General features: G+C 32.0%; 1 protein-coding gene across 2 annotated transcripts; it reads right to left on the bottom strand.

The window, feature by feature from the left end:
• Nucleotides 1-735: 735 nt before the first annotated feature.
• Nucleotides 736-2,898, bottom strand: LOC107898207 (uncharacterized acetyltransferase At3g50280). Of its 2 annotated transcripts, none has more exons than XM_016823747.2 (2): nt 2,716-2,898; nt 736-2,349 (listed from the first exon to the last, which is right to left on the bottom strand). In XM_016823747.2, the coding sequence occupies exon 2, from the start codon at nt 2,289-2,291 to the stop codon at nt 969-971; it is 1,323 nt and encodes a 440-aa protein (XP_016679236.2). In that variant the 5' UTR covers nt 2,292-2,349; nt 2,716-2,898; the 3' UTR covers nt 736-968. The 2 variants fall into 2 exon arrangements, with proteins under 2 accessions (XP_016679236.2, XP_016679229.2); XM_016823740.2 differs by lacking the exon at nt 2,716-2,898 and adding an exon at nt 2,551-2,697.
• Between the last annotated feature and the right edge of the window lie 24,954 nt (nt 2,899-27,852).

The following is a 27,852-nucleotide window of genomic DNA, read 5'->3' as shown; positions in this document are numbered from 1 at the left end:
TTAACTGTAAGATTATTTTTTTAAAAACTGTTAGTTATGATAATTATATTTTGTTTGTGTTCTCTTTTATTTTCTTTTATTTGTTTCTTTTTTAATAAATTTTCTTGCAATATATCTCAAGGTCGTTTCAAACTTGAGGGAAAAACTCAACATTATTGAAATCATAGGAAAATACGTATGTTTTACACCAACACTAAGAGGTAAGTACCGTTTACCCAATTTTAAAATTAAAGATAAAATTTAATAACTATTTTAGTTAATTTATTTTATCTTTCACATAAAAGTATTGAAATTATTATATATTAATAATAATTTGTATTTTATCTCTTTTTTTTACCGATTAAAAGTATTGGGTACAATATTAAATTACATTTCATTCTCAAGAAAAGAAGGCAAATTCGAATCTACATTGTTGGCGTGTGCAGCTCAGGGAAAAGGTCTTAAATAGGATTTCATTCCATTTGAAGAACATATGATACCAGCTAATTTTGACAAGTTGAGGAGTAAGGGTTGAGGAGTAAGCTTGAAGTAGTTGCATACACTGGTGTGCATAAGTTTGAACGAGATGAATAAAACCAGGGGAATGTTAGAGATCAGCCATAAGTCAGTAAGCCACTAGGGTTGGTTTGAAGAAAAATCTGGTACGGTTGTTACAGGGTTGTTAGGCTAGTAGTTAGTCAAAGTCATCAGTTAGTCAATTGTAAGCTTTGAATGGTTCCGGAATAAGAAGAGAAATAAAATAATCATCTTTACTCAAATCTCTCATTTTTTCCCTTGGTTTCTTAGTTACCAAACAGTCGGTTTTACAAAGCAATGACAGCAAGCTAATGATACCAAATTCTATGAGAAGATTTTTGTTTAAAATTAGCGTTCATAACTTTTTATTTTAAACATTGTAATTTCACTTACAACACACCCTTATTCAATGGTGGAACTAATTTGTAGTTTTGGAGTTTGGACTGACATTATTAAACGGTTATGGTATCCATGAATTCTTGATCATTTGCCATAGCCTCCAATGTTTGTGGAGAAAGGCATGCTTCAAGGTCAATACTACCTTCCTTTGCTCCGCTAAGTAATCTAAGCATCCCATCAAACTTGCTTGATGACCCACCTCTTATTGCGATTGGCTTTCCCCATCCAAAATCATTTCCATACATAATGAATCGAGGAGAACCAGCTGTGAACAAAGTGTTTCTATTGTTCAAAATTGTAAAACTAGGGCTTGCTGGCCAAGACTCTAAAGTATTTTTGAAAGTTTCTTCAGTCATTGCAGCAATCTTCCTATTCATTTGCCACGCCGGGTTGCCAATTCCTTGTTCCATGAGCTCCTTTGCTTTCATAGTTACAATCACAGGCATCAGTGAATTCCCAAAAAAGTTATCAGGCAGCTCCTGCAATCTTTGTCTACCACCAACTACAAGGCGGTAACTGGTCTCTTGATTAGGGTCAACTCTTCTGTTGCGGATAACACATCTCCAAATATGAGACAACAGAGCTTGAAGGGAGGAAATTTTGTCGGTGCCAATCTGAGCGTTAGCTTTTGCTTTTAGTTTTGCAACGGTTTCCTTTGAGAAATGGAAAACCCTGTCTTGTACAGGTGGTGGAATGAAGTCTTCATTGCTTTGTTTGAAATTGACACAGGATTGAGGAATACGAATGGGGATATCCATACCATCAGGAAACCAACGTTGAAAAACAGGGGGCTTGGATAACTGAATCGAACCCTTAGAAATTTCCGACCATGTGTTAAAGAAATGCCACAATGATGTGCCATCCGCCACAACATGATTAATGGTGCAACCAATAAATATACCATCTGCAAGATCGGTTATTTGTATTCCAAGTAATGGGTTTGCTATACCCTCATAGCCTCGGAGCCCATTCAGTGCAAAAAAGGAGTGAACAATAGGCGGAACGTAAACGGGTGTAATGACGTCAGAAATGGTTACTCCATCGGCAGCTGCATGTCCAAACAAAGCACCACTATTGTTGCAGTCGACAAAAAAGGAAACGGTGTCATCTTCGTGTTGGGTTGTTGCTAGGCGACCAGCCAGTAGTGGAAAATGGTCTAGGGTGTGCGAGAGAGAGGTTTTCAAGTGGTGGATTAGGGTGTTTCCAGTTTCGTTCTCTCGCATAGGCTCTTTAGGCTTGGAAAAAAGAAGTCCCATCTGGGTATATCCTAATGGAAGGGCCCGAAGATCCCATGGATTTAGCTCTATCCTCCCACCTGATGCCCTGTGATTTGCTGTCTTGACTGTACTATTGGATATGACTCGCACGTCGGCCATGTTTCCTCTATAAGAAGAATTCGCTCAAACCTCAGTATTCCTTCAATAGATTAGCAACCTGCCAAGTACAAATCATAGGTGTTAATTTCCATTATAATGAAAATTTTAATCTATCAGTCTTGTCTAAGGAAAATCAACTGCTAGGAAAAATATTTCTAGTTTTGGTAACAAATGAATTGACCATTTGTAGAATTAAGACTGCTTCAAATTTCAATTTCATATGAAAATCAAAACTGTTTTAAATGAAGCAAGACGTAGCTGTGAGAACAAGAGAGTGAAAGCAAGCAAGCAAGCATATAGAATGAACTTAGCAAAAACACAAGAAGCAGAATAGTTGTTTGGAGCCTCGGAGTTCAAACATCCAGAGAGACCCTCTTTCAAATCAAATTGAGTAAAAGAATTGACGACGTTCCATCTGTTTTACCTTTTTTTCTAGCTTGAAAATTTCTTGTATTGATTGCTTCCACCTTATTTTTGGTGTGCTTTTGGCTTTTCTGCTTCAAATCATTTTAATAGGGGTGAGCAACCACCTAGGATAGTTAGGTTGAACGGATGTTACTATGGTATAGGTATTAGATGGGTTTAAAATTTTCACACTCTTTATAATAGTTACTGTATATAATAACAATTCATTATAACAATAATGATTGCTGTAAAATCAATTTTTTATATTTTATTTTTATTCTCTACTTGTTAGGATCGACCCGATTGAGCAACGAACAAGAAAAAATAGCAGAATAAATTGAAAAATTGAACACACAAATTTAACGTGGAAAAACCCCTCCAAAGAGAATAAAAAACCACGAGCAAAGATAATTTTACTATAATGGCAAAAGAACGAAGAGTACAAAAGATGGAGATAAAGACTAAACCCTGAAAACCCGAAAACAAAGAACCCTCAAAACATAAACACAGAATTTTCTAAATGTGTTATGAGCTCTTATCTCTAATGGACGTATTTTCTAAGGTTGTAAAAGAGCCTATTTATAGGCTAAATTCATAGGTCAAATAATAATAAAATAATCTAAACTAATAAGTATTTGATTGAAATAAATAAATAGAATTTAACTGAAAGATTATTTCTCAAATTTGACTGAAAATATGAGTCATATTTAACAAATCTCCACATTGACTCATATTTCCACAAAGCCATCTTTGCCAAAGCCCGCCACGAGCCTATCTTGAACTATGCAGGGAATTAACTGAGTCGAATTTGTGTTTAGAAACTGGAAGGCTTCTAACCTTCGACTTGTACACTGCCAAATCAAAACTAACTCGGGTCTGATTTTTACAAACACAGAGCCTTAACTTTTCAAAACCTGCATCCAAAAGAGAACCTCTCTTCAACGAAACGATCATACATTTTTCCCTCCTATGATCAAGTTGCCTTCACTCCAAATGAGTTGACTTCGACTCTGTAACGGATGAGACATCCTATTTCACCGGCAATTGTATAACCTTCTAGAATATAAAGACTGTCGATTCTTTTACCTTTTAACAAAACGAGAGCTACACAAGATACTTTAATGCCGCTCGACTTGATGTTAATTCTGCATCCTTTCAAGTCTAAAATACTCAAGGAGATGAGATTCTTTCATAAATCAGGTACATACCTGATATCTGAGAGTGTCCTAATCATCCCATCGTGCATATTAATTTTAACAGTACCAATACCAATTACCTTACTAGATGAATCATTTTCCATGCGCACAACTCCATCTTCAACTGAACTGTATGTGGAGAACCATTCTTTATTGGGATACATGTGGAAAGAACATCCTGAATTTAGGACCCACTCGGACATGAGCTTGGAGTTATCGCTTGTTGACACTAACAAGAAATTATCACCATTTTCATTGGCCAAATTAGCACCAGCTACATCTTCCTCGTTACTCTCAGCAATTCTTTTATTTCGCTGTTTATAACAATTTGCTTTGACGTGACCTAACTTTTTATAATAGCGACACCTTTTGTCTAGTTTCTTTGATGCTACCAAAACGGAAGCTTGCCTATCTGTCTTGCTATCCAAATGAAGCTCATTGTCAAGTTTGTCTCTACTCAACAAATGACCCTTCACATCTTCAAATAAGAGTTTGTCCTTGTCATAAATCAAGGTCTCCCTGAAAGACTTGTATGAAGGAGGTAAATAGCACAATAATAGCATAGCTTGATCTTCATCATCAATATAAACCTCAACGTTCTTTAAATTATTTAAAAAAATAATGAATTGACTGATGTGATCTCTAAGAAGCTCACATTCGTTCATGTGAACATAAATAGACGTTGTTTCAACACTAAACGGTTAGCTAGAGACTTAGTCGCATAAAAAGTTTCTAACCTTTTCCACAAAGCAGATGAGGTCTTCTCCATCAATACCTCTTGCAATACCATATTCGCGAGGCACAACTGGATTACAGACAAAGCCTTTTCATCAAGCTCTTCCCATTCTGTTTTATTTAGATTCTCAGGCTTTTTCCAGGTAACAACCTTTTTCAAACCTGATTGAATAAGAATTACCATCATCCAAACTTGCCACAGATTGAAATTTGTCTCACCATCGAATTTCCTCAATTTCAAACCTTGTTGTTGCCATCTCTGAATGAGCTGATCTATGAAAATTGAACTAGCTCTGATACCACTTGTTAGGATCGACCCGATTAAGTAACGAACAAGAAAAAATAGCGGAATAAATTGAGAAATTGAACACACAAATTTAAAGTGGAAAAACCCTCCAAAGAGGATAAAAAACCACGGGCAAATATAATTTTACTATAATGGAAAAAGAACGAAGAGTACAAAATATTGAGATAAAGGCTAAACCTCGAAAACCCGAAAATAAAGAACTCTCAAACGTAAACACAAAATTCTCTAAATGTGTTATGAGTTCTATTCTCTAATGGGTGTATTTTCTAAGGTTGTAAAAGAGCCTATTTATAGGCTAAATTCATAGGTCAAATAATAATAAAATAATCTAAAATAATCAGTGTTTGATTGAAACAAATAAACAGAGTTTAACTAAAAGATTATTTCTCAAATTTGACTAAAAATAGGGGTAATATTTAACACTACTACAACATTTCATTTGAAGATCATTAGTTTTTATTAAATTAATTTTCTATAACATTCTTCTATCTCAAATTTTATTAAAATTATTTCTATTCCTATATGAAATAAAAATAATAAATTGTAATTAAGATATTATTTCAATAAAATGTTTTAATTTTATAAATAATATTAATAATATTTTATTATATAAAAATAAATTTTAATAAATGCAATCACATTAATAAATTTTATTAAAGATTCAATTTAAATCTCACTAATTATTATATTTATTATGTTATAGTTTTTTAATTTGAAATTAAAAAAAATTAAATTTACTTTAAATTTCAAATGATGTTATAAGTGTCTCAAATGCCGTTATGAATATATAACAGTCACCTATCTATATCATCCAAACTTTTGACAAATCAATAGGGTTGTTATAAATAAAGTTTATTATATTAAAAGTATCCACCGTTCTAGTTATGATTTTACTTAAGAATATTTATTCAGACAAATAGGGCTATTATAGGGAGACTTGATTATATTAAAAATATAGGGGGTGTTTGGAAAATAGAGTTTTGAGCTTTTTTTTAGCTAATTTAGGCACAAATGGAGGATTTAGTAGTCAAACCCTCTAATTGTAATGTTTGGTGATTGGAGGTTTATAAGATCTTGTTGGGCTAAAACCTTCAAAATAAAGAATACAATGATTGGCAACTTTTTTCGTAGCTGTTAGGGAATGAGATATGTGGAATGATATATCTGATCATACTTGTTGAAAATTTACTCCCTTTTGTCACATGTTTCTATTTTTTGAATATTTATGTACTCTTAATTGATTTTCAATTTACTTATGTAAAATGATTTCTTATGCAACTTTATATTAACTGAAATATACTACTTGACAAATTTATTTAGAGTGTGATATAATTATCACTAATTTACATACTAAGAACATAATATAATTATCACTAAGAATATAGTTTACAATTATATTGATACACTATTAATATTCATCAATTTCTGCAAAATTAATAATCGCAAATAAGGAACTTCAGAAATTTGTTTATTTAAATTTTCAAAAGTATTCACTAATTAATTTCAATAATGGATATTTTAATTCCGTAGTAATAGTGTTTTATTTCAATAATTTCACCAAATAACTACTAAAGTATAATAAACAAATAAATACTTAACAATAAAATGTGTCATGCCCTTATTTGTCATTTTACAGATATCAGCTTCCAATTAACAACTAAATTTTACCAAACACTTTTAAATAAACAGTAAATAGAATCAGTTGGTTAAACCAGCCACTGCAATCAACAATTGACTATCAACCAATTGCCAAATAGGGCCATCGACAATTCTAATTCTCACTTGGTTTAAATGAATGTATCTTTCATGTTCGTTTTATGGTTTAAGTTCAAAATTCATAATTATCCCTCTCAACAATATTACCTCCAAATTCGAAATTGCATTCTCTAATAAAAAATATAATATACTTTACTATTATATACAATATTTAATGATACTTACAATTTCAAAATTAGGGTTATGTTTGTAATCCTGTGTATTTAATTACTCCTACATCCTGATCAAATAGGAAGGCTGTATCATTAGAAAACTTTTAGATCCATAACTTTTCTTAATACTAGTTTCATGTCATATGCATTGTAAATGATACGTGTTTAGTTTTAAAATTTATTACATAATGTATTTTTATAATTTTCAAAAATATATATTTGTTAATTAAATGAGAATTTATTTAATTTATAATAAAAGTTTAATAACTTTAAAAAATAATTCAGAGAATAAAATAATATTTTAAAAGTAAAAAAAGTAAAAAATAACTCATAATAAAATGTTAAGTAATTAGATAAAATGATTTGTCATTAGAATATGAGTTAAAATTAGTTTTAATTAGTATATAATTGTAACACTAATTAAGTGATAATTAATTTAAAATAATAAAAATAATTTAATATAGATACGAGGTCTAATTAAGTGTAATAACTACTGCATTGATAATTAGAACATTATTAACAAATAAATAAATTTATACATCATAGATTAATTACCAATATATTAATATTATATTTTTATATATAATGTTAATCTCAAACATTTAACTTTTATTAATTATAAAAAGTATTTTTTTGGTGTTATTTATCTTCATTTTATGATCCATGTTCGAGGTTCGTGATTGTCCCTCCCAACAATGTTGCCTCCAATGTTCAATTCTGTATTGTAATCTCCCCAACTCGGCCTAGACATTAGGCCTGAATTCAGAAGATTAAATTGGCTACTGAAATAACCTAGTAAGTTATCAGAGTTTTTAAAACAGACATATTAAAATATTTGTTTATTTTAGAAGAAACCTTAGTCTATTTTCAGAAAAACCCACGAGTTTATCAAAAACCGATTTAGATTAACTCTTCTATTTAACGACAACTGCTTTTCTTTTTTTAAAAAAAGCCTAGTTAATTTCTCAATTATTTATTACTCAAAATTTTAATTATAATCTAGTAGCGGAAAAGTGACATCTAACTTAGTTTCAATAAAAACCATATTTCATGCATAGATTAAAATTCATATTTCAACATCCTAAAATCAAATAAAATGTCATGCAAGCTATAAAAACCCAAATCCTAAGTCTCATGCCACAATTCAAAAATAAAACAATACAATATTTGAATAATAAAAAATATCAAATAATAAGTCTAAAATATTTTATGGAAAAAAAAAGAAATCTAAGCCAAGTCCTTTCGGATGCCGTGTATGCATCCTAACTGTAACACCCTTACCCGTATTCGACCCTGGAACAAGGTACGAGGTATTACCGGACTAAAACTCAAACAAACATTCAAAATCGAGGCATGAATTTCCACTCAAATTTAAATCTTTTCAAAAACATTCATATCGTCCCTTAAACGAGCCTACGAGGCTCAAAACATGCATTAGGAGCGGTTCGGGACTAAACCGAGAACTTTAGAAAACGTCCCAAAACTTAGAAAATTTTTCATCAAAATAGGTGACCCCGCCCGTGTAGGTAGGCCGTGTGGTCATACACGCCTATGTCCTTAACCCATGTAACTCTCTGTTTATGACGTTATCAACAAATTGAAGTCACACAGCCAAGTCACATGCCCATGTGCTAGGCCATGTGGCGAATTAAATTTTCAAAATTTTTCATAAAATAGGTGTAGACTTCACACGCCCTGGACACACGCCCATGTCCCTAGGCCGTGTCCTTCACACGGCTGAGATACACGGCTGTGTCTTTGCCCTTGTGGACAAAAATAAGGCTATTTACCAAGCCATTTTGTCACCCTTTCTTGCACCAACCTATACAACAACAAGCAACACCAATCCAAGTATACACATACAACCAAACCAACCACAAACAAGATATCAACACATCATTTGCACATACTAACATCTACCATACATGAACATCTCAAGCCATGCAAAATCCATATCCACAAAAGACATCATCATATGTATATATATACTTAAGCCAATATTAGCCGATTTCAATGGCCATTTACAAAATGAATTATCAACCATTATAATCCAACACATTTGGCCAAATCGAATATGACACATAACAAAATGACCAAGTCCCTATATATGCCACACTCAAAATATTGAAACCAAGTATACCCAAAACAATATTTTGATAATATGAATCGAGCTCCGATGTTCCTCAATTCTCGAGCTAGCTAGGCGACACTATAAGGAATGGAAAGAAAAAGGGGAGTAAGCTTTTAGAGCCTTAGTAAGTTTGTATGCAAATGATAAGCAACGTAAATCATACATTAATCATATAACTACTCAACATAAGATAACATAATTATCATCATGTACCTTAGGCTTAACTTACTCATTAGCATTCCTACCAAGAGTTCATCCCATACTAAATCTATACTCATGAGTTTTACATACATACCTGTACCAACTTATAACATAGTTGCATACTTTTCCAACTTTGACATACTCTTCGGATTACCCCTTGAACACTTGAATACTATCGGATACCTAGAAAGTCTTGCATATAAGTGCCACATATGTAGTCAATGCTACCTCATATCTCATAACACATAGGGCTCGCACACGAGCTAATCACGGGCCTACTCACACAAGCTATCAGTCAAGACGTAGCTACATGAGCTGCTCACACAAGCTGTAAGATATCCGCAACACATGTCGGGCTACCCAGCCACCGGTAGGATGTATATGACCAGCACCCAGATTCACACAGATCACATAATACATGGTTTCCTAGTGACATGTCACTTGTATCCCAAACTATTCCTAAGGTTCAACCGGGATTTTCTCATCATCGAAACTTCGTTGAATATTTCCAAAGAAACAATTGTACAATTTATGCAAAATTAAGCATTAAATACATAATATAACATTACATTATTTACACACAAACTTACCTCGATGCAAAATAGTTGGAAATGGGCTTAATCATCAATAACCTTGTTTTTCCCCCGATCAAGGTCTGAACTTCATTTTTCTTAATCTATAGTAGCAAATTTAACTTATTTAATTATCACATTACTCAATGCTGTCCAAAAATCAACTTATGGAAAAAATTACATTTTTGCCCCTAGACTTTGACATATTTACATTTTAGTCCTTAGGCTCATAAAATGAAATGTATCTATTTTCTTTGTTACCCAAGCCTAAACGAACCTAAATCATGTTCATAACAGTCCAAATTTTTCATCAAATCGCATTTCTACTATCCATTGTTACAACTTTTACAAATAAGTCCTTTTTATGCATTTTCACTAAAAATCATTTAGTAAAAGTTGTTTATCACACTTTAAACATACAATATCTTCCATCAAACATCAAAATACATACATGTCACATATAGGTAAAATTTTAAACATGAACCCTACTTGAAAATAATGGTAGAAATAGGTAAATCGGGTTACGAGGACTTTAAAAATTTAAAGAGCATTAAAAACGGGGCTAGGATGTATTTAAAATCAAACTTGAAAGTGGCCAAAACCCTTGCTATGGAGAGCTTGTAAAATTCGGCCAAGGTGAAGAAGATGAACACCAATTTTGACTTTATTTTCCCTTTTTATTCTTTTATTTACCAAATGACCAAAATTCCCTTAATACATAACTTTGAAATTTTACCTATTCATGTCCATTTTTGTCTGCTAACTTATCCAATGGTTTAATTACCAAATAAGTACATCTAATTTAAAATATCATAGCAATTGGACTCCTTTAACAAGTAGGACTCAACTTTTTCACTTTTTACGATTTAGTCCTTTTGACTAAATTGAGTGCCCAAACATCAAAATTTTTTATTGAGATTTTCACAGAATAGTTCCATAAAACTATAGGCCAAAAAAATATAATAAAATAAAATTTTCTATGTCAGATTCGTGGTCTCGAAACCACTGTTCTGACTAGCCCCAAAATCGGGCTACTACACCAACCTAGTGGGTTATCTATAGAAATGAAAATAAAATGGAAGTGAGTTATGAAGCTCAGTGTGAGTTCTATCACAAGTAAACCAGTGCTAAAGAATAAACCAAGCATACATAAAAAACAATTTTCAGTACAATAACAATCACATAGTATAGCAAAATTTTGACAGTTCATTCGAGCATACTTATGAGTGTCAATGCAATGCAGTTTCAATTTACTAGAAAAGGTCTTACCTTACCACTACACTCCACAATAATAGTTCCCTAGAACTCTTTTAACCCGGACACTCTAGTTTGTAGATGAACCACTAGTGTTTGTTGGTTAATATATTGCCAGTAGCTTGTGAATGCACAACACATTTGCATATAAAAGCTGCCTATAAGTTTGTGGATGAACTACCAATTTTTGTAGGTTAATACATTGCTAGTAGGTTGTGAAAACACAACGTATTTGAAAATAAAAGTTGCCACTAAATTTGTGGATAAACCACCAGTGTTTACAGTTTGTTAACAGTCAGTACTTCCTCTTTTCAATCATCCCACCCTGTGCAATGCAGTATGACATGCTAGTAACAGTTTAGTATAGAAATAGTAAACATGCTTAACATGTATTCGGTTTAACAGTAACAGTAGACATGCTTATCATGTATTCATTTCAACAGTAACAATAGGCATGTTTAATATGTATTCGGTTCAATAGTGATGGTAGGCATGCAACCAATAACACAGTGGCAAGAATAACAATATCAGTTCATAAGAAAGATAGTGATTGTAGGCATGAAATATTCACATAACATTAAACAATAGCAGTTCAATAACCAAATCATAGAATCTAGCACGATCATAAAATCAAGGACTCAATCGAGCGAATAAAGTTTTTGAAAATAGTTTGGGGATTATATAGGAACTACACTGAACAATTCACAAAATTTTGGGTAAAACTATAAAATAGGGTTCAGATGACTGTGCGGCCAAGCCATATAATATACTATGACCATGTGACAATTGCAAAAATTAACCTACAGGAGGGACACAGCCGTGTGGAGAGTTCTTGGCCATGTGAGATTCGAACTAGCCTAGGGTTAATAAGGAACATGGCCATGTTGGGGGGTGTATGGTAACTCCATAAGATCCACTGGAAACACTACCCCTTGAACCTCCAATGGACATCTCCTATAGATCTTATTTACAATAACTGATTGTCTTAAGAGGTTTACTATGGTAACATTAGTAGTAGTTTCCTCTACCCCAATACCCAATTTTTCAAGCATATTACAAGCAATATATGAATAGGTGAATCCCATGTTTATTAGGGAAAAATATGGAACTGAATGGATGGTAAAAATACCTATGACGAAATTGAGCGCATCTCTATCCTCACGACCTCTAACAGCTTAAATAAGGGCAGGTTGTCTGACCTCAATTCGGTTTGCTCTAGTTGCTACAATATTTGCAACCCTATTTGACCTTTGCCCCTTGGAGGTAACTGACCCGCTCACTGATTTTGGGCCAAAATTTTCACTTGTTCACCTCAACAAGGACAATCTTTTACCATATGCTTTGTTGACCCACACTGCAGATAAGCACCTAACTTTTTTTAGCACTCGCCCATATGGCACTTACCACAATATGTACAGTAGGATGTCACATCTCTAGCATTAGCCACAATAACCCCTTGCTGCGTTTTGCCCTCTTTGGCTCATTTTATGGGATGGGTATTTGAGCCAGTAGAACTATAATCTCTCTTAACTGGAACCTTATTCTTTTCTCGTTGTTCGCGCTCCACCTGTTTGATTTCCTCCACAATTTTGGCTTTCTCCACTTGGGTCTCAAACATCCGTTCCTAATGTAGAGCAACTTGTATTTTAAGATCAAAATGTAGCCCATTTTTGAACCTCACACACTTGTCCTGCTCATTGGCAGCCATTCCTAAAGCGTAGTAGCTAAGCCTTAGAAATTCAGCCTCGTATTCTGCCACAGTCTTATCCCCTTACTTTAACTTGATAAACTCGAGTCTGCGGGCTTCCACATACCTAGTGCCTACATACTTCTTTTGAAAGGCTTCATGGAAATATTCTTAGGTTATACATTTAGCTTTTGTACCCTTTACAATAGGCTGCAACCAACGATAGATCTCTTCCTTAAGCAAGGATACAGTACCCTTTAATTTTTTCTCTGGAGTATAGTTTAGATCCTCCAAAATCCTTTCTGTCGACTCCATCTACTACTTAGCCATAGTAGGATTTGTTTCAGCAACTCCTTTGAAGTTTCTGCCCCATTCGATCGGAGCCTCTCCGCAATGGATCCACAGCTCCCTAAACCAGTTTGGGCTCCAGCAACCCTTTGCAAAACCCTCAGTATCACTTACAACATTACATCATATCTGTTTTCATAGCCTCTACCACAATTGGCAGTAGAACTGTCAATGTACTCCTTCTTAGGGGTCGGGTTTTCTCCTTGAATAGTGGGCGGCTCTACAGGTACAACCCTATGCGGCCTACCCCTACCACGTCTACCTTCAATGTTCATTATGATTTTATGTGAATTTGAATTCTAGAGTATGTCTACAGTTTTTAAACAAAAGTTCAAACGTTAGCTATTTTCTAAATGTTTACAGTTTAAAGATTACAGTTTATCTAAAGTCTCAAAAGTAATAGTAACTAAAGTAGGACATGCACCAGATTCTTGGATTTAATTTCCTTTAGAAATTTTTTTTCAAAAACTTGTGGCATGACTTTTCCCAAAATACCCTTTTTAATGCATGCATATAGACTCATTCAATTTCCATAGTTCGAGTTTAGAAATCCTAGGCTCTGATACAACCAAATGTAGCTTCCCTAACCCATCTTAGACATTTGACCCGAATTCAGAAGATTACATTGGCTACCTAGATGACCTAGTAAGCTATCGTAGTTTTTAAAACAGACAAGTTAAAACATTTGTTTATTTTAGAAGAAACTTAGTCCATTTTTAGAAAAACTTACGAGTTGTCAACAATCAATTTAGATTAACTGCCCTATGTAGTGGTGACTACTTTTTATTGTTAAAAAAAACTTAGTTAATTTCTCATTTATTTATTACTCAAAATTTTAATTATAATCTAGTAGCGGAAAAGTGATATCTAACTTAGTTTCAATAAAAACCATATTTCATGCATAGATTAAAATTCATATTTCAACATCCTAAAATCAAATTAAATGTCATGAAAGCTATAAAAACCCAAATCCTAAGTCTCATGCCACAGTTCAAAAATAAAACAAAAGTGTCTCTAAATAATAAAAATATCAAATAATAAGTCTAAGATATTTTATGGAAAAAAAGAAATCTGAGCCGAGTCCCTCTAGATGCCTTGTCCGCACCCTAACCTAGTGGGTTATCTGTAGAAATAGAAATAAAATAGGAGTAAGCTATGAAGCTCAGTGTGAGTTCTATCACAAGTAAACCAGTGCTGAACAATAAACCAAGCATACATAAAAATAGTTTTCAATACAGTAACAGTCATACTAGTATAGAAAAATTTTGACAGTTCATTCGAGCATGCTTATAAGTGTCAATGTAATGCAAATTCAGTTTAATAAAGAAGGCCCTAGCCCATCTCTACATTCCATAATAAGAGTTCCTTAGAACTCTTTTAACTCAAACTGTGACAGCCCTAAAGTGACCCTAGTCGGAAAGCGGTCTCGGGACCGCTAGACCGAGTCACCGAATTATTTGAATGTGATAATTATTGCCTAAAATATGTGAATATAAATGTGTGAAAGTTTTAAGCTTCGATTTAGTTAATTGCATGTGAATTTAGTTGATAGGACTTATGTGAGAAAATTTAGAAATGTGCTAGGCAAATGCAAGTGGCCTAATAGTGCATGTAATCAAAGGGGTGGACTTGCATGTCAATTTCCCCCCATTTAAGTACTAGTGGCCGGCCATGACAAGGGATGATGGGCAAAACATGTCATGAAACATGTTGTGTTAATGGAAAAATAAAATAAGAAGCATGGGCAATAAACTAATAAGAAATTGAAGGAAGAAAACAAAGAAAAAAAATGTGTTCATCATTCTCATGCATGATCGAAAAAAAAAAAAGAAGGGAAAGGCTTCATACTTTAGTTCTTCTTAGCCGTGTAGAAGGGGGAAAAGGGGAAAAAAAAGAGAACAAAAAGTCTTTCTCATTTTGTTCTTCTTGGCCGAATGTGAAGAGGAAGTAGGGAGGGAGGCATTCGGTCATCCTAGGCTAATAGCAAGGTAAGAAGTTTATATTAGTTCATGAAATTTTGGTTAATCTTGAGTAAGATATCAAACTACTTTTGTAACCCATGTAGAAATTTTGATTTGTGTTATGGACTAGGGCTTTCGGCTATGGTATTTGACAATGGTGAATTTTGTTGTTCTATGTTAAATTTAGATGAGCAAAGATAGATGAGTGTTTGAACTATACAAATAATCATATGTGAGCAATGGGTGCTAAAGGGAAAGAAATCGGCTACCTTATTATGTACCAAGGCCGAATGTGTACTTGGTAAAGGAGGGGTTGTTATTGAACATTAGGTCATGTCCCTAGTGAATGGATGAATTGATAACCATTGTGTATGAAGATTTGCTTTACTATGTTTTTGTTAGCAAGATGAGAAACGAGTTAAGATGGTCTTGGTGTAATTGCCGAATGCATGTTTAAGGAATTGGTTAAGTACATTGTTATTAAATGCTTGTTGTTAAGGAGTTTTGAGTTGGTTATAAATTGGGTTTAGTGTTCGAGGAACATTGGTTTGGACACCTAGTGCCGAATGTGTTCAAACGCAACTTACCAAGTGCATAAATATGATAATGCTATGATGGTAGACTTAATTGGAATTCGGCATTGTAAGTGATGCTTTGGGCTCTTGTGTTGGTTAGGGACAAAATGTATGTTATGAGGAACTAAATGATGTATATGAATTCGAAAATGCAAGGTATTAAGCTAGTCCTATTATTCGGTGGTGCATGAGTAGAGCACATGTATAATGCTTGAATAACTAGTCAATAAAATTATTCGCACCTAATTGTATAATATAAATGTATTTAATCGAATAGTTAAATTGATAAATTATTAAATAAGCTCTATCTGTTTGAATTAAGCTCAAGAGCTTAGAGGACCAAAGTTGGATAAGGGGAAGGAAAAAGTGATCGAATAGCCGTCGAAACCGTTCGACAACATCCGAGGTAAGTCTTCGAGTAATGACCCTACTTGAATTATATTGAAATGATTAGTCATACTATGACAGATAGCCGAATGTGCATAGAGACTATGTTATAAAGCCAATTGAAATCATGCTCTTTGTGTGTGTGGCTATTGAGCCGAAATTGGAAAGGTTTAATAAATGTTTTGTGTTTGAGCCTTAGTAACGAAAATGAAATATGGATGTATCATGATTATTGATATATGTGTGCATAAGCATTTGAATGATATCCGGGCTAAGTCCCGAAGGCATTTATGCTAGTGATTTTATCCGAGCTAAGTCCCGAAGGCATTTATGCTAGTGATTTTATCCGGGCTAAGACCCGAAGGCATTTGTGCGAGTTGATATATCTGGGCTAAGACCCGAAGGCATTTGTGCGAGTTGTTATACCCGGGTTAAGACCCGAAGGCAATTGTGCTTGTGGTTATATCCGGCTAAATTTCGAAGAAACTTGGGTTTGAAGGTGAGCATTTTGTGCTGTAATAAATTCAATTAATACGCTCGAAAAACCCAAACGATAAGGTATGTTTGCATGTGCATCGAAAAAGTCGATTCGTTTTAAATAGTATTCGTTCAATCGACTAACGAACTTTCGGCTTTTAGATAGGTTGATACCTTGTGTGTGTATATGTTGATGAAGTGTGAAGTAAGTATGATTATGAGAATGTGTATTTATAAAGCGATTCATTTAGCTGTGTGAATGTAATACTTTAGTCAAAGCCGATTTCATTACTTGAAACTTACTAAGCTTTAAAATGCTTACCCCGTTGCTTTGGCTCTCTGTTTTATAGATTTTGTTCGTTAGCTATCGGATTCGGGATCATCGAAGTCGAAGTCATCCACACTATCAAAGCCCTTTTGGTACTCTTTTAGTTGAACTCTGGATATGGCATGTATAGGACTACCCTTTGTTGTTTTTCAAGTACTTTTTGTGATGTATGTGTGTACAGCCATGCAAAAATGGCTCGTAGAAGTGGAGTATGGCATTAGACCATTTGTATTTATGTATATATATATGGTTTCATGATGTGACTATGGACTGGAATGGAAGTGTTGGGCAAATGATCAGCCATTGGAATGGCTAAATATGATCATATGTGGACCTATGTATGACAAAACTCTAGTTGGTCCATGGTAACCACGAAATAGGTAAAGTTTACCTTGAAAACAGATGCTGACAGCAGCAGTGGTGTGGATTTGAAAAATCACTAAAATTTGTAGGAATGGAATTAAATAGTGAATAAATTATGTAGTCGAAACTTGATGAATCTATTTTCATATGAAAGTAACGAAACGATCATATGAATAGTATATTAAGAGATATTAAAGTTCTCGTGAAACAGGGCCAGAACGGTTGCTGGATCCCCTGTTTCGACTTTGAAAATTTACCATAAATTATATAGAGAGAATTAGAAGTCATGCCTTATATTTACAGATTCCCCTTTGAGTCTAGTTTCAGTAGAAACAAACGGCATGAGTATTGAAGCTCTGTACAGGGAGATATCCAAGTCGTAATACGTGAAGGTCAGAGTAGTCGAACCCAGAATCAGGGGAGACTTTATCTAATAAACTGTACCAATTGGCCCGACAAAAAATTCTAGAAATAAATACACAGATGGATATATGAGTCTAATTTCAGGGAAATTTTACGAAATCAGTTTTTGAGTTTTGGAACTCGATATATGATTTTTAAGGCGACAGTGACGCGGTTAGCCAGCCTGTCTGGAATTTTTTTTAAATGGACTGTGAAAACAAAGTAATTAAGTCTGTTAGCACCTCGCGTTCGACTCCGGCAACGGTCTCGGGTACGGGGTGTTACACAGACACTCTAGTTTATGGATGAACCACTAGTGTTTGTTGGTTAATACATTGCCAGTAGGTTGTGAATGCACAACGTATTTGCAGATAAAAGATGCCATTAAATGTATGGATAAACCACTAGTGTTTGTAGATTATTAAATTGTTAGTACTTCCTCTTTTCAATCATCCCACCCTATGCAATGCAGTATGACATGCTAGTAACTGTTCAGTATAGAAATAGTAGACATGCTTAACATGTATTCAGTTTAACAATAATAGTAGATATGTTTATCATGTATTCAGTTCAACAATAACAATAGGCACGTTTAACATGTATTTGGTTCAACAATGATGGTAGGCATGCAACCAACAATATAGTGGTAAGAATAACAATATCGGTTCATTAGAACGATAGTGACAGTAGACATGAAATATTCACATATCATTAAACAATAGCAGTTCAATCATCAAATCACAGAATCTAGCATGATCATAAAATCAAGGACTCAATCGAGTGAATAAAATTTCTAAAAATAGTTTTGGGATTATATAGGGACTAAATTGAACAATTCATAAAATTTTAGGCAAAACTGTAAAACATGGGTCACACGGCTGTGTGGCTAGGCTGAGTGAGAAGCTATAAGCCGTGTGGAAGTGTTACACTGCCTTGTAATAGACTGTCGCCTTGTGGCAAATGCAAAAATTAAACTATAGGAAGGACACAGCCATATGGAAGGTTCATTGCCATGTAGGATCCAAACTAACCTAGGGTTTGTAAGGTACATGGTCATGTAGGGGGCCACGTGGGAGACCGTGTGGCCCTATTCCTAGACACAATTTGCCCCGATTTGCTTGTAAAAGAACACACACATTTCACAGAGAGTTCGATCAACGTTCTTTGTGCTCAAATTTGATTCGTTTCACCTAAATTAGGTCATTCAATGACAAATTCACACAAATTAACATTGGGTATCAAGATTTAACAAGATTAACGAAGATTTTGGCAAGATTCATAAATGATTGTTTAATCAATCACAAGATTAGAGTTGGATATAAATTCTATAAAAGTTCAAGATTAATCATCGGAATTGAGATGTATTCACCAATTATTGTCAAAAATAAGGATGTTTTATGTCGAAACTGCTAAGAAATCGAGAACGAGGTTGATCCAATTCGTGAAAGAAAATTTTCAATAGAAAAGGATGAAAAAAATGATGTAAATGAGAGGAAAGAAAAGAAAGATGAGAAAAAATAGGGAAAAAGGGAGAAAAATTTTAATTGAAGTGAAAGAGGAAACAAAATTCAAGTCTAATTAAGAATAATTGGACTAAATACCTAGGGTTTGGGAACCCTAGGGGACGGCATGGTAATTTACCCTTGCTGTTGAAAATAAAAAGAAATGGAGGGGGATTTGGGTGTCTCAAACTTGGGTATGCAAGCAGGGAACATGTGTGTTAACCACTAGACGTAAAGTCTATTTCTTTAAAAATATGCTTCATATAACCTTTGGTATATGAACTTCAGATTTTTTTCAAATTTGGTACTTAAGTTTTTTTTATTTAATTTGATACCTAAACTTAGCAATTTTTCCTAATTTAGTATTAAGCTTTTTTTTTAGTTCAACTTGGTACCTAAACTTGATACTATTTCCTAATTTGATACCCAAGATTTTTTTATTATCTAATTTAGTGTCAAAACTTGTCAAATATATACAAATACACTCCAATATACTAACAATGTTGTTTTTTATGAAGTAGCAAAAATAATTAATAAATGACCGACATGTGACAAATGGCATGAAATTTCTTTTTATATGTTAAATGTTCCATTACTTTTAGTTTAATTTATTTAATTTAACATGATGAATATTTTTTTGGTTTTTGAAATTTTTTTTTCTTCCTCAATATCCATTTGCTATGAAAAATTGAACATATTGTTTTCCGAAATAGAGGAAACTTCAAATAAAAGCAATCATTCCTACCATTAAATTCCATGGCATCTTCACATGTTATTCATATATTAGCTATTTCGGTCCCCTTATTAAAAAAACTAACATTGTTAGTGTCTTTGGGATAATTTGTATAATATTTGACAATTTTAGGTACCAAATTGGACAGAAAAAGCTTAGCTACCAAAATAGGAAAATTGTCAAATTTAGGTACCATATTGGACAAAAAAAGCTTGGGTACCAAATTAGAAAAAAAATGTCAAGATTAGGTTCTAAATGTTATATTAAGCAGAAATATAATAATTCTAATGAGCTCCTTTTTTTGTATAACCGCAAGTGTTATTATCCGTTTTATAGTTTGATATTCATCATGTTTGGGTTGGGATAATATTCAAGTAATGTCCTCTGAATAGTTATGGCTCTAAGATTTAAAATCGATACAAATGCTTAAAAAATTCACTCCACTTTTTTTAACCACCTAATTTTAGAAAGGTTAAATATGTCATTAATCCCTATACTCTTCATGAATTTGGAATTTAGTCTCTCTATTTTTCAGATTTAAAAATTCAAGTCCAACTGTTAACAATGTTAAAATTATTTTGTTAAATTTAGGTTCATTATAATGTCACTATTTTACATTGTTAACAAGTGAGTATTTTTTTTATTTTAAAATGTCACACCAACCAATTTAACAAAAACAAATAACAATGTTGACAAATTGACCTAAATTTTGAAATCTTTTTTTCGAACATTAATCTCATTATAGGTTCTTATTATATCTGGTCTTTTTAATACAATATCTAGAACTATCTATAGCCCCTCCGCAATTTTTAAATAGGAGGAATGCGCTTCAGCGCACTTGAACCCACGTCCTCTTGCACTGGCAATAATGTCGATGCCAATCGAGCTAATACTCAATTGGCCTGAATTTTGAAATATTAAAAGTAAAGGAATTAAATTCCTAGAAACAAAAAGTAGAAAATTGAACTTCAAATTTGCGAGAAGGTTATATAAGTTAGGCAAGGGCCTTTAGGCATAAATTCTAATTTCAAATTTATTTTGTACAAAAAGGTTAGAGCTTTTATTTCCTTTACCAAATTTACATTGCTTTTAAATCACTTTAACGATAGCTATTTGTGTGACCTTGAGCTTTGACTAAGCCAACAATAGAAATAATTGTATGAAATAGTAACAACACGTTATATGTATCCCTTTTTCAATTATTTAATGACATGTCAACATCTTTTTTCATTGCATTGACATATCATTTTGTTAATTTTTTAACCTTAAATTATAGTCATTAACTTAAAATTTTCCCGCCACAACTCAACCCTAATTAAAAATTTCTCTGCAACTTCATTACATGGTAATTTACCCTTGCTGTAAAAAATAAAAAGAAATGGTGGGAGATTTGGGTGACTCAAACTCGAGTATGCAAAAGAGGAGAACAAGCGTGTGAACCATTAGACCTAAAGTTTATTTCTTGTTTAGTTTCTACTTATAAAGCAAACCAAAAAGAAATGAAAAAGGTGTAGCTTGAATTTAAGACCTCTAAAGAGTACATTAATTACTTAACCATCAAACTTAATTCATTTCTTAGTTAATTCCTTCAATTAACCCTTTAAAGTTTAAGGTGTGACATGCATCCTCCCCTTATGAGTGCAATACGTTTTACCGTTGCACTCAACTACTTGTTGATTATATAAAAATAATTTTAACACTATTAATTATTATCATATTTATTTAATTTAAAAACTTGAATTTTTATTATTTTCAGTTTATTCAATGATATTCCATGATTTTATAGATTTATAATTTTATTAATGTTATTTTTAAGCAGTATTTTAAAAGATATGATCACATTAATCAATTTCACATTAATCAATTTCACATTATATATTATTATATTATGTAATATTTAATTGATATCACTTTTTTTATCACAAAATAATAATAATAAGTTGTTTTTCTAATATCAATTTATTAATATAATTAAAAAAAAGTATTTTTGTGAGATTGATTTTTTTTAAATTTGTGCTATTTTTATATATATATTATATTATAGATATGGATTATAGACTATATATAATAAAAGATGTAGTTTCATCTAAATAAAAAAATATAATATATATATAAATAATATTTTTTTAAAATCACAATGGTACAAAATTTTATCATCAAGTCAATAATTAATCCAACTCTTCATCAACAAACACAATAATTCTGAATGGTGCCTAATTTCTAAATCACTTAGAAGTTAGAAGTTAGGCAAATGATTCTCTAGTCGTGAGGTTTAGGGACCAATGGGATTTATAATTATTTCTGTACAAAAATACGTAGTAAAGAGTTAATTTATGTTAAAATATGTCATAGTTCTTTATATTCTTCACAAATTCATAATCTAATTCCTGTACATTTATTTTTAAGAATTTAATCTTATTTTTCAGACATCAAAATTCAAGTCAAATTGTTAACACTGTTAAATTTGTTGGAATGACATTTTGAAATAAAAGAAATACTCACTTAATAGACCTAAAAAAATACATTGTAATGAGTGGAAATTTAACAAAATAATTTTAACAGTATTAACAGTTGGACCTGAATTTTAAAATTTGAAAAGTAGAGATATTAAATTCCTAAAAATAAAAGTACATGGGCTAAATTTTAAATTTATGAAGAATACACATAGACTAAATTCTAAATTTACTTAGAGTACAAAGACTTGTTGCATATTTTAATTGTTAATTTATTGTCTTATTTCAGCCCTATTTGGTGTATTTTTTTACTTTTTGCTTCAAACTATTTGAAGGAGTGAGCAACTAGACTTGATCATTGGTCGGGCCGGGCCAATGTAAAATTTTAGGTTAGTTTTTTAGGCTCGAACTTGGCCCAGATAAAAAAGCTAAGCTCGAGCCCGACTCAGCTCGACCTGCCCAGATTATTTTTTTATATAAAAATAAATTTAAAAAATATAATACACTAAGTGCACTAAAAAATATTAAAACAAATATTTCCCAACAAATTGAAAATGCATTAAAAATAATCTTTATGCTTAAATAACATTAAGATTGTTGCAACTTAGTAAGCAAATGCCTCTAACATAGTAGCAAAATTAATAATAAAATAAAAGTTATATAATATCTAAATAATAACAACAAAATAGTAGTAATATAATAACTAAATGGCAACAAAACAATATCAAAATAGCAACAAACAATAACAAAACAACAGTGAAAATTTTTTAGGCAAATTCAGGTCGGGCCAAGCCCAGGCATAAAAAATTTATAGGAGGCTTGACCTGTTTAAAAAATAGGTCTTATTTTTTGTCTAAACCTATTTTTCGAACCTATATTTTTACTCAAATTCTTTCACTTTTCAAAACAACCTTTAGACCTGAACTGATGAACGAATAAGAAATATCTAACAACCACCTTCGTCACTTAGAATTGAACTCCAAAGTTTTCAAAACTAATAAAATTAAGATGGCTTACAACTGCAAATATTTATATATTTATCAAAACTATTTTAAATCCACATTGTGTAAGAGAACTTTACCATAAGAAAATTTTTAGACTGATGAGGTTTTAAAAATATGAAACAACATTGCATCGAAAGTTACCCAATTTTCTTTAGAAATATGCTTCACATAACTTTTGGTATATGAACTTCAGATTTTTTTCCTTTTTAACTTGGTACTTAACTTTTTTTATTTAATTTGATACTTAAACATAGTAATTTTTTTAATTTAGTATTTAAGTTTTTTTGAGTTCAACTTGGTACCTAAACTTAATACTATTTCCTAATTTGATACCCAAATTCTTTTTATCTAATTTAGTTTCTAAACTTGTCAAATATATAAAAATGCACTCCACTATACTAACAATGTTGTTTTTTTAAGAGGTAGCAAAAGTAATTAATGTATGAATGACATGTGACAAATGACATGAAATTTCTTTTTGCATGTTAAATGTTCCATTATTGTTAGTTTAATTTATTTAATTTAACATAATAAATTATTATTATTTTTGGTCTTTGAAATTCTTGTTTTCTTCTTCAATACCCATTTGTTATGAAAAATTGAACATATTGTTTACCGAAATAGAAGAAACTTCAAATAAAAGCAAACATTCCTGCCATTACATTCCATGGCATCTATCACATGTTATTCATACATTAGCTATTTCGGTCCCCTTATTAAAAAACTAACATCGTTAGTGTTTTCGGGATAATTTGTATACTATTTGACAAATTTAGCTACCAAATTGAACAAAAAAAGCTTAGGGGCCAAATTAGAAGAAAGTGTCAAGTTCAGGTGCCAAATTGAACACCAAAAAAGCTTAGCTGCCAAAATAGGAAAAATTATCAAATTTAGGTACCAAATTGGACAAAAAAAAGCATAGGAAAATGCCAAAATTAGATACTAAATGTTATATTAAGCCTTAGAAATATAATAATTCCAATGGGCATCTACTTTTTTGTATAACCACAAGTGTTATTATGCGTTTTATGGTTTGATATTCATAATGTTTGGGTTGGGATCTCTGAATAGTTATGGCTCTAAGATTTAAACTTAGTACAAATATTTCAAAAAATTCACTCCACTTTTTTTAACCAGCTAATTTTAGAAATGTTAAAATATGTCATAAGTCCTTGTACTAGTCGTGAATTTGGAATTTAGTCTTGTACTTTTATTCATAGGAATTCAATCCCTCTACTTTTTAGATTTAAAAATTCAAGTCTAATTCTAACACTGTTAAAATTATTTTGTTACATTTAGGTTCATTATAACGTCACTATTTTAGTTGCATTGCTATCAAGTGAGTATTTTTTTTAAAAATGTCACACCAACCAATTTAGCAAAAAAAAAATGATGTTGACAAATTGACCTGAATTTTGAAATCTTTTTTTTTAACATTAATCTCATTATAGGTTCTTATCATATATGCACTTTTTAATACAATGTCTAGAATATCTATAGCCCCTCCCCAACCATTAAATATGAGGATAATGCACTTCAGCACACTCGAACCCACGTCCTCTTGTACTGGCAATAATGTCAATGCTAAACGAGTTAGGACTCAATCAACCTTAATTTTGAAATCTTAAAAGTAAAGGAATTAAATTGCTAGAAATGAAAGTACAAAATTAAACTTTTTGTGAGGAGGTTATATAAGTTAGGCAAGTGCCTTTAGGCATAAATACTAATTTCACATTAATTTTGTACAAAAAAGTTACAAGCTTTTATTTCCTTTACCAAATTTATATTGACTTTAAATCACTTTAACGATAGCTGTGTGTGTGACCTTAAGCTTTGCCTAAGTCTACAAGAGAAAGGATTGTGAAATAGTGACGCCGTGTCATCTATATCCCTTTTTCAATTATTTAATGACATGTCAGCATCTTTTTCCATGTCATTGATAGATCATTTTGTTAATTTTTTAACTTTAAATTACAATCATTAACTTAAAAATTTCTCGCCACGACTCAACCCTAATTAAAAATTTCTTTGCATTTCTCTACAATTGTTGGCTGCTGCTATTCAATTGTTGTTTTTCTCGTTATTGTTCTGAACTTCTTTTTTTTGTTTGAACTTCTCTAAACTTCTTATTAGCAAGATTATTCGGCAACTTTTGGTTGCCGCTATTCAATTGCTATTTTTTTCGGAACTGCTCCGAAATTCTTCTTTTTTTGAACTTCTTTCTAACAAGATTTCTTAGCAACTGCTGACTGCTGCTATTCAATTGTTGTTTTTCTCAGCACTTTTTTGAACTTATTTTTTTTAACTTTTCTAAACTTCTTATTGGCAAGATTTCTTGGTAATTGTTGGCTGCTTATATTCAATTGTTTTTTTAAAGCTAGTTTTATTTTAACAGTTTCTATTTTCACAATTACTTTAAGAAGATACGATGATGATGATGATGATGATGATGAAAATTGAAATGGAGATACAATGGTTCAAAGTTGCTAGATGCTGCTATAGATTGAACTTTTTGTTTTGTTTTTAATATTTTATATTAGACATATGATTAAATTAAATATTCATTACACCATTGCAAATCATGGAGATTTTCTGGTTAGTGATTGTGTACATGTTTTAGTGAAGATTTTTTTTTACTTTGGTGTGGAACTGTGTTTGTTTGGGATGTTAAATATTTCCAATTGATTTTGATTTGTTAGAAATATAGTTATATCTAAAATCTTTGAAAGTATTGTTATTTTAAGTTGTTAAGTATGAAACATATTTCAGTTAAATTTGAGAAATAATCTTCTATTTAAACTCTGTTTATTTGTTTTAATCAAACTCTGATTAGTCTAGATTATTTTATTATTATTTGACTTATGAATTTAGCCTATAAATAGGATCTTTTACAACCTTAGAAAATACACCCATTAGAGATTAGAACTCATAACACATTTAGAGAATTTTGTGTTTACGTTTTGAGGGTTCTCTGTTTTTTGGGTTTTCAGGGATTAGTTTTTATCTCCATCTTTTGTACTCTTTGTTCTTTTGCCATTATAGTAAAATTATCTTTTCTTGGTTTTTTTTATTCTCGTTAAATTTATGTGTTCAATTTCTTAATTTCTTCCGCTATTTTTACTTGTTCATTACTTAATCGAGTCGATTTCCAACATGAATAATAATGATTTAGCTTAGTGAAAAAAAACCCAGATATATATGATTTTTGAGCTGTGTGTTTTTAACAGATTTTAATTGATTTTTTAAAATTTTTAACGATTTCTTGTATTATCATGGTTTTAATTAGATATTTTATCAAAATTTTTTTCCCAGGTTTTGTTAATTTATAATTTCCATTTATGGAGACAAATCATGAAAATATAGTTCATCTTGTTGAGAAAAAAGATAATTCTGTTGAAGAAATGAAAGTGAGACTGAAAGTGCATTTCGAATAAGAGGCTTATAATTTTTATAATCAGTTTGCTTTGAGTAAGGGTGTAACACCCCTAACTTGAATCTGTCACTGGAGTAGGGTTACGGAGCATTACCAGAATTTACAAAACAAATAATGGCCATGTGCCAGGCCGTGTGATCAACTCTAAAAATTTTGTTTTGACATTTTAAAGTTACAAGGGACACACGAATAGTCTATTTTTCCAAGCCATATTTCTCACCCCAAATTGTCATCCACCTATACCAACACTTTAACATATTCACAAGTCAATTAGTTCATTTATGTAACACCCATCACCCGTATCCAATGTCGGGACAGGGTTCGAGGCGTTACCAGACTTAAACATTCACAACATGTAAAATCGGGCCACAAAATTTCACCAAAAATTAAAACATCTCGAACACATGCATATCGTCCCTTATATAGGTCTTCGAACCTATAACATACATTAGGGTGGTTCGGGACTAAACCAAGAACTTTGAAAATCTTTGGGCAACTTAACTAATTTTCTTGCTTCGAAGAGTCACATGCCCGTGTGGATTGGGCTGTGTGGTCAATTTCAAGGCTATTTTCCAAGCCAATTGTCACCCTTAATTACCTACATACACTTATACATTTTCATAGCAATTGACATGGCATATTTGAGTAATTATATATTCACAATCAAGACACAAGCATGGCATTCTTACAACAACACATAACATATTACCAACCATGCATGGCAAACAAGCATATGCACATCACCAATATCAGACATAACATGAACAGCTAGATTTATAAGTCAGAATCATTAGCTCACTAAAGAAAAATATATTTGGCCAAATTATAATAACACATGTTATAAAACTAGATCCCTATACATGCCACTCACTTGATAATTCTAGTTTATACTGTCAAGGTGTTGGCTTGATAGTGTGATGCTGCCTCTGACGATCTCCAACCCCGAGTTAACCTGACAACACTAAAAGAAATGGAAAGGAGGGGGGTAAGCTTTACGCTTAGTAAGCTCGCATGAAAATAATAAGCAATTTACTAACATGCTTTCCATAGTAAAACTATCCCAATTGTACATTTACACTTGTTCTGGTTAAGCTGTTTTCTTGAGTCACAGTCACTAAATAATTTATATCTGGAGCTACAGAACTCCAAATTAAGATTTGTAAATTTTTTTAGAAACTA

This window comes from Gossypium hirsutum, chromosome A11, assembly GCF_007990345.1.
Source record: "Gossypium hirsutum isolate 1008001.06 chromosome A11, Gossypium_hirsutum_v2.1, whole genome shotgun sequence".
NCBI lineage: Eukaryota > Viridiplantae > Streptophyta > Magnoliopsida > Malvales > Malvaceae > Gossypium > Gossypium hirsutum.
Note: the sequence above shows the minus strand (reverse complement) of the source record. Positions and strands in the feature narration are given on the sequence as shown.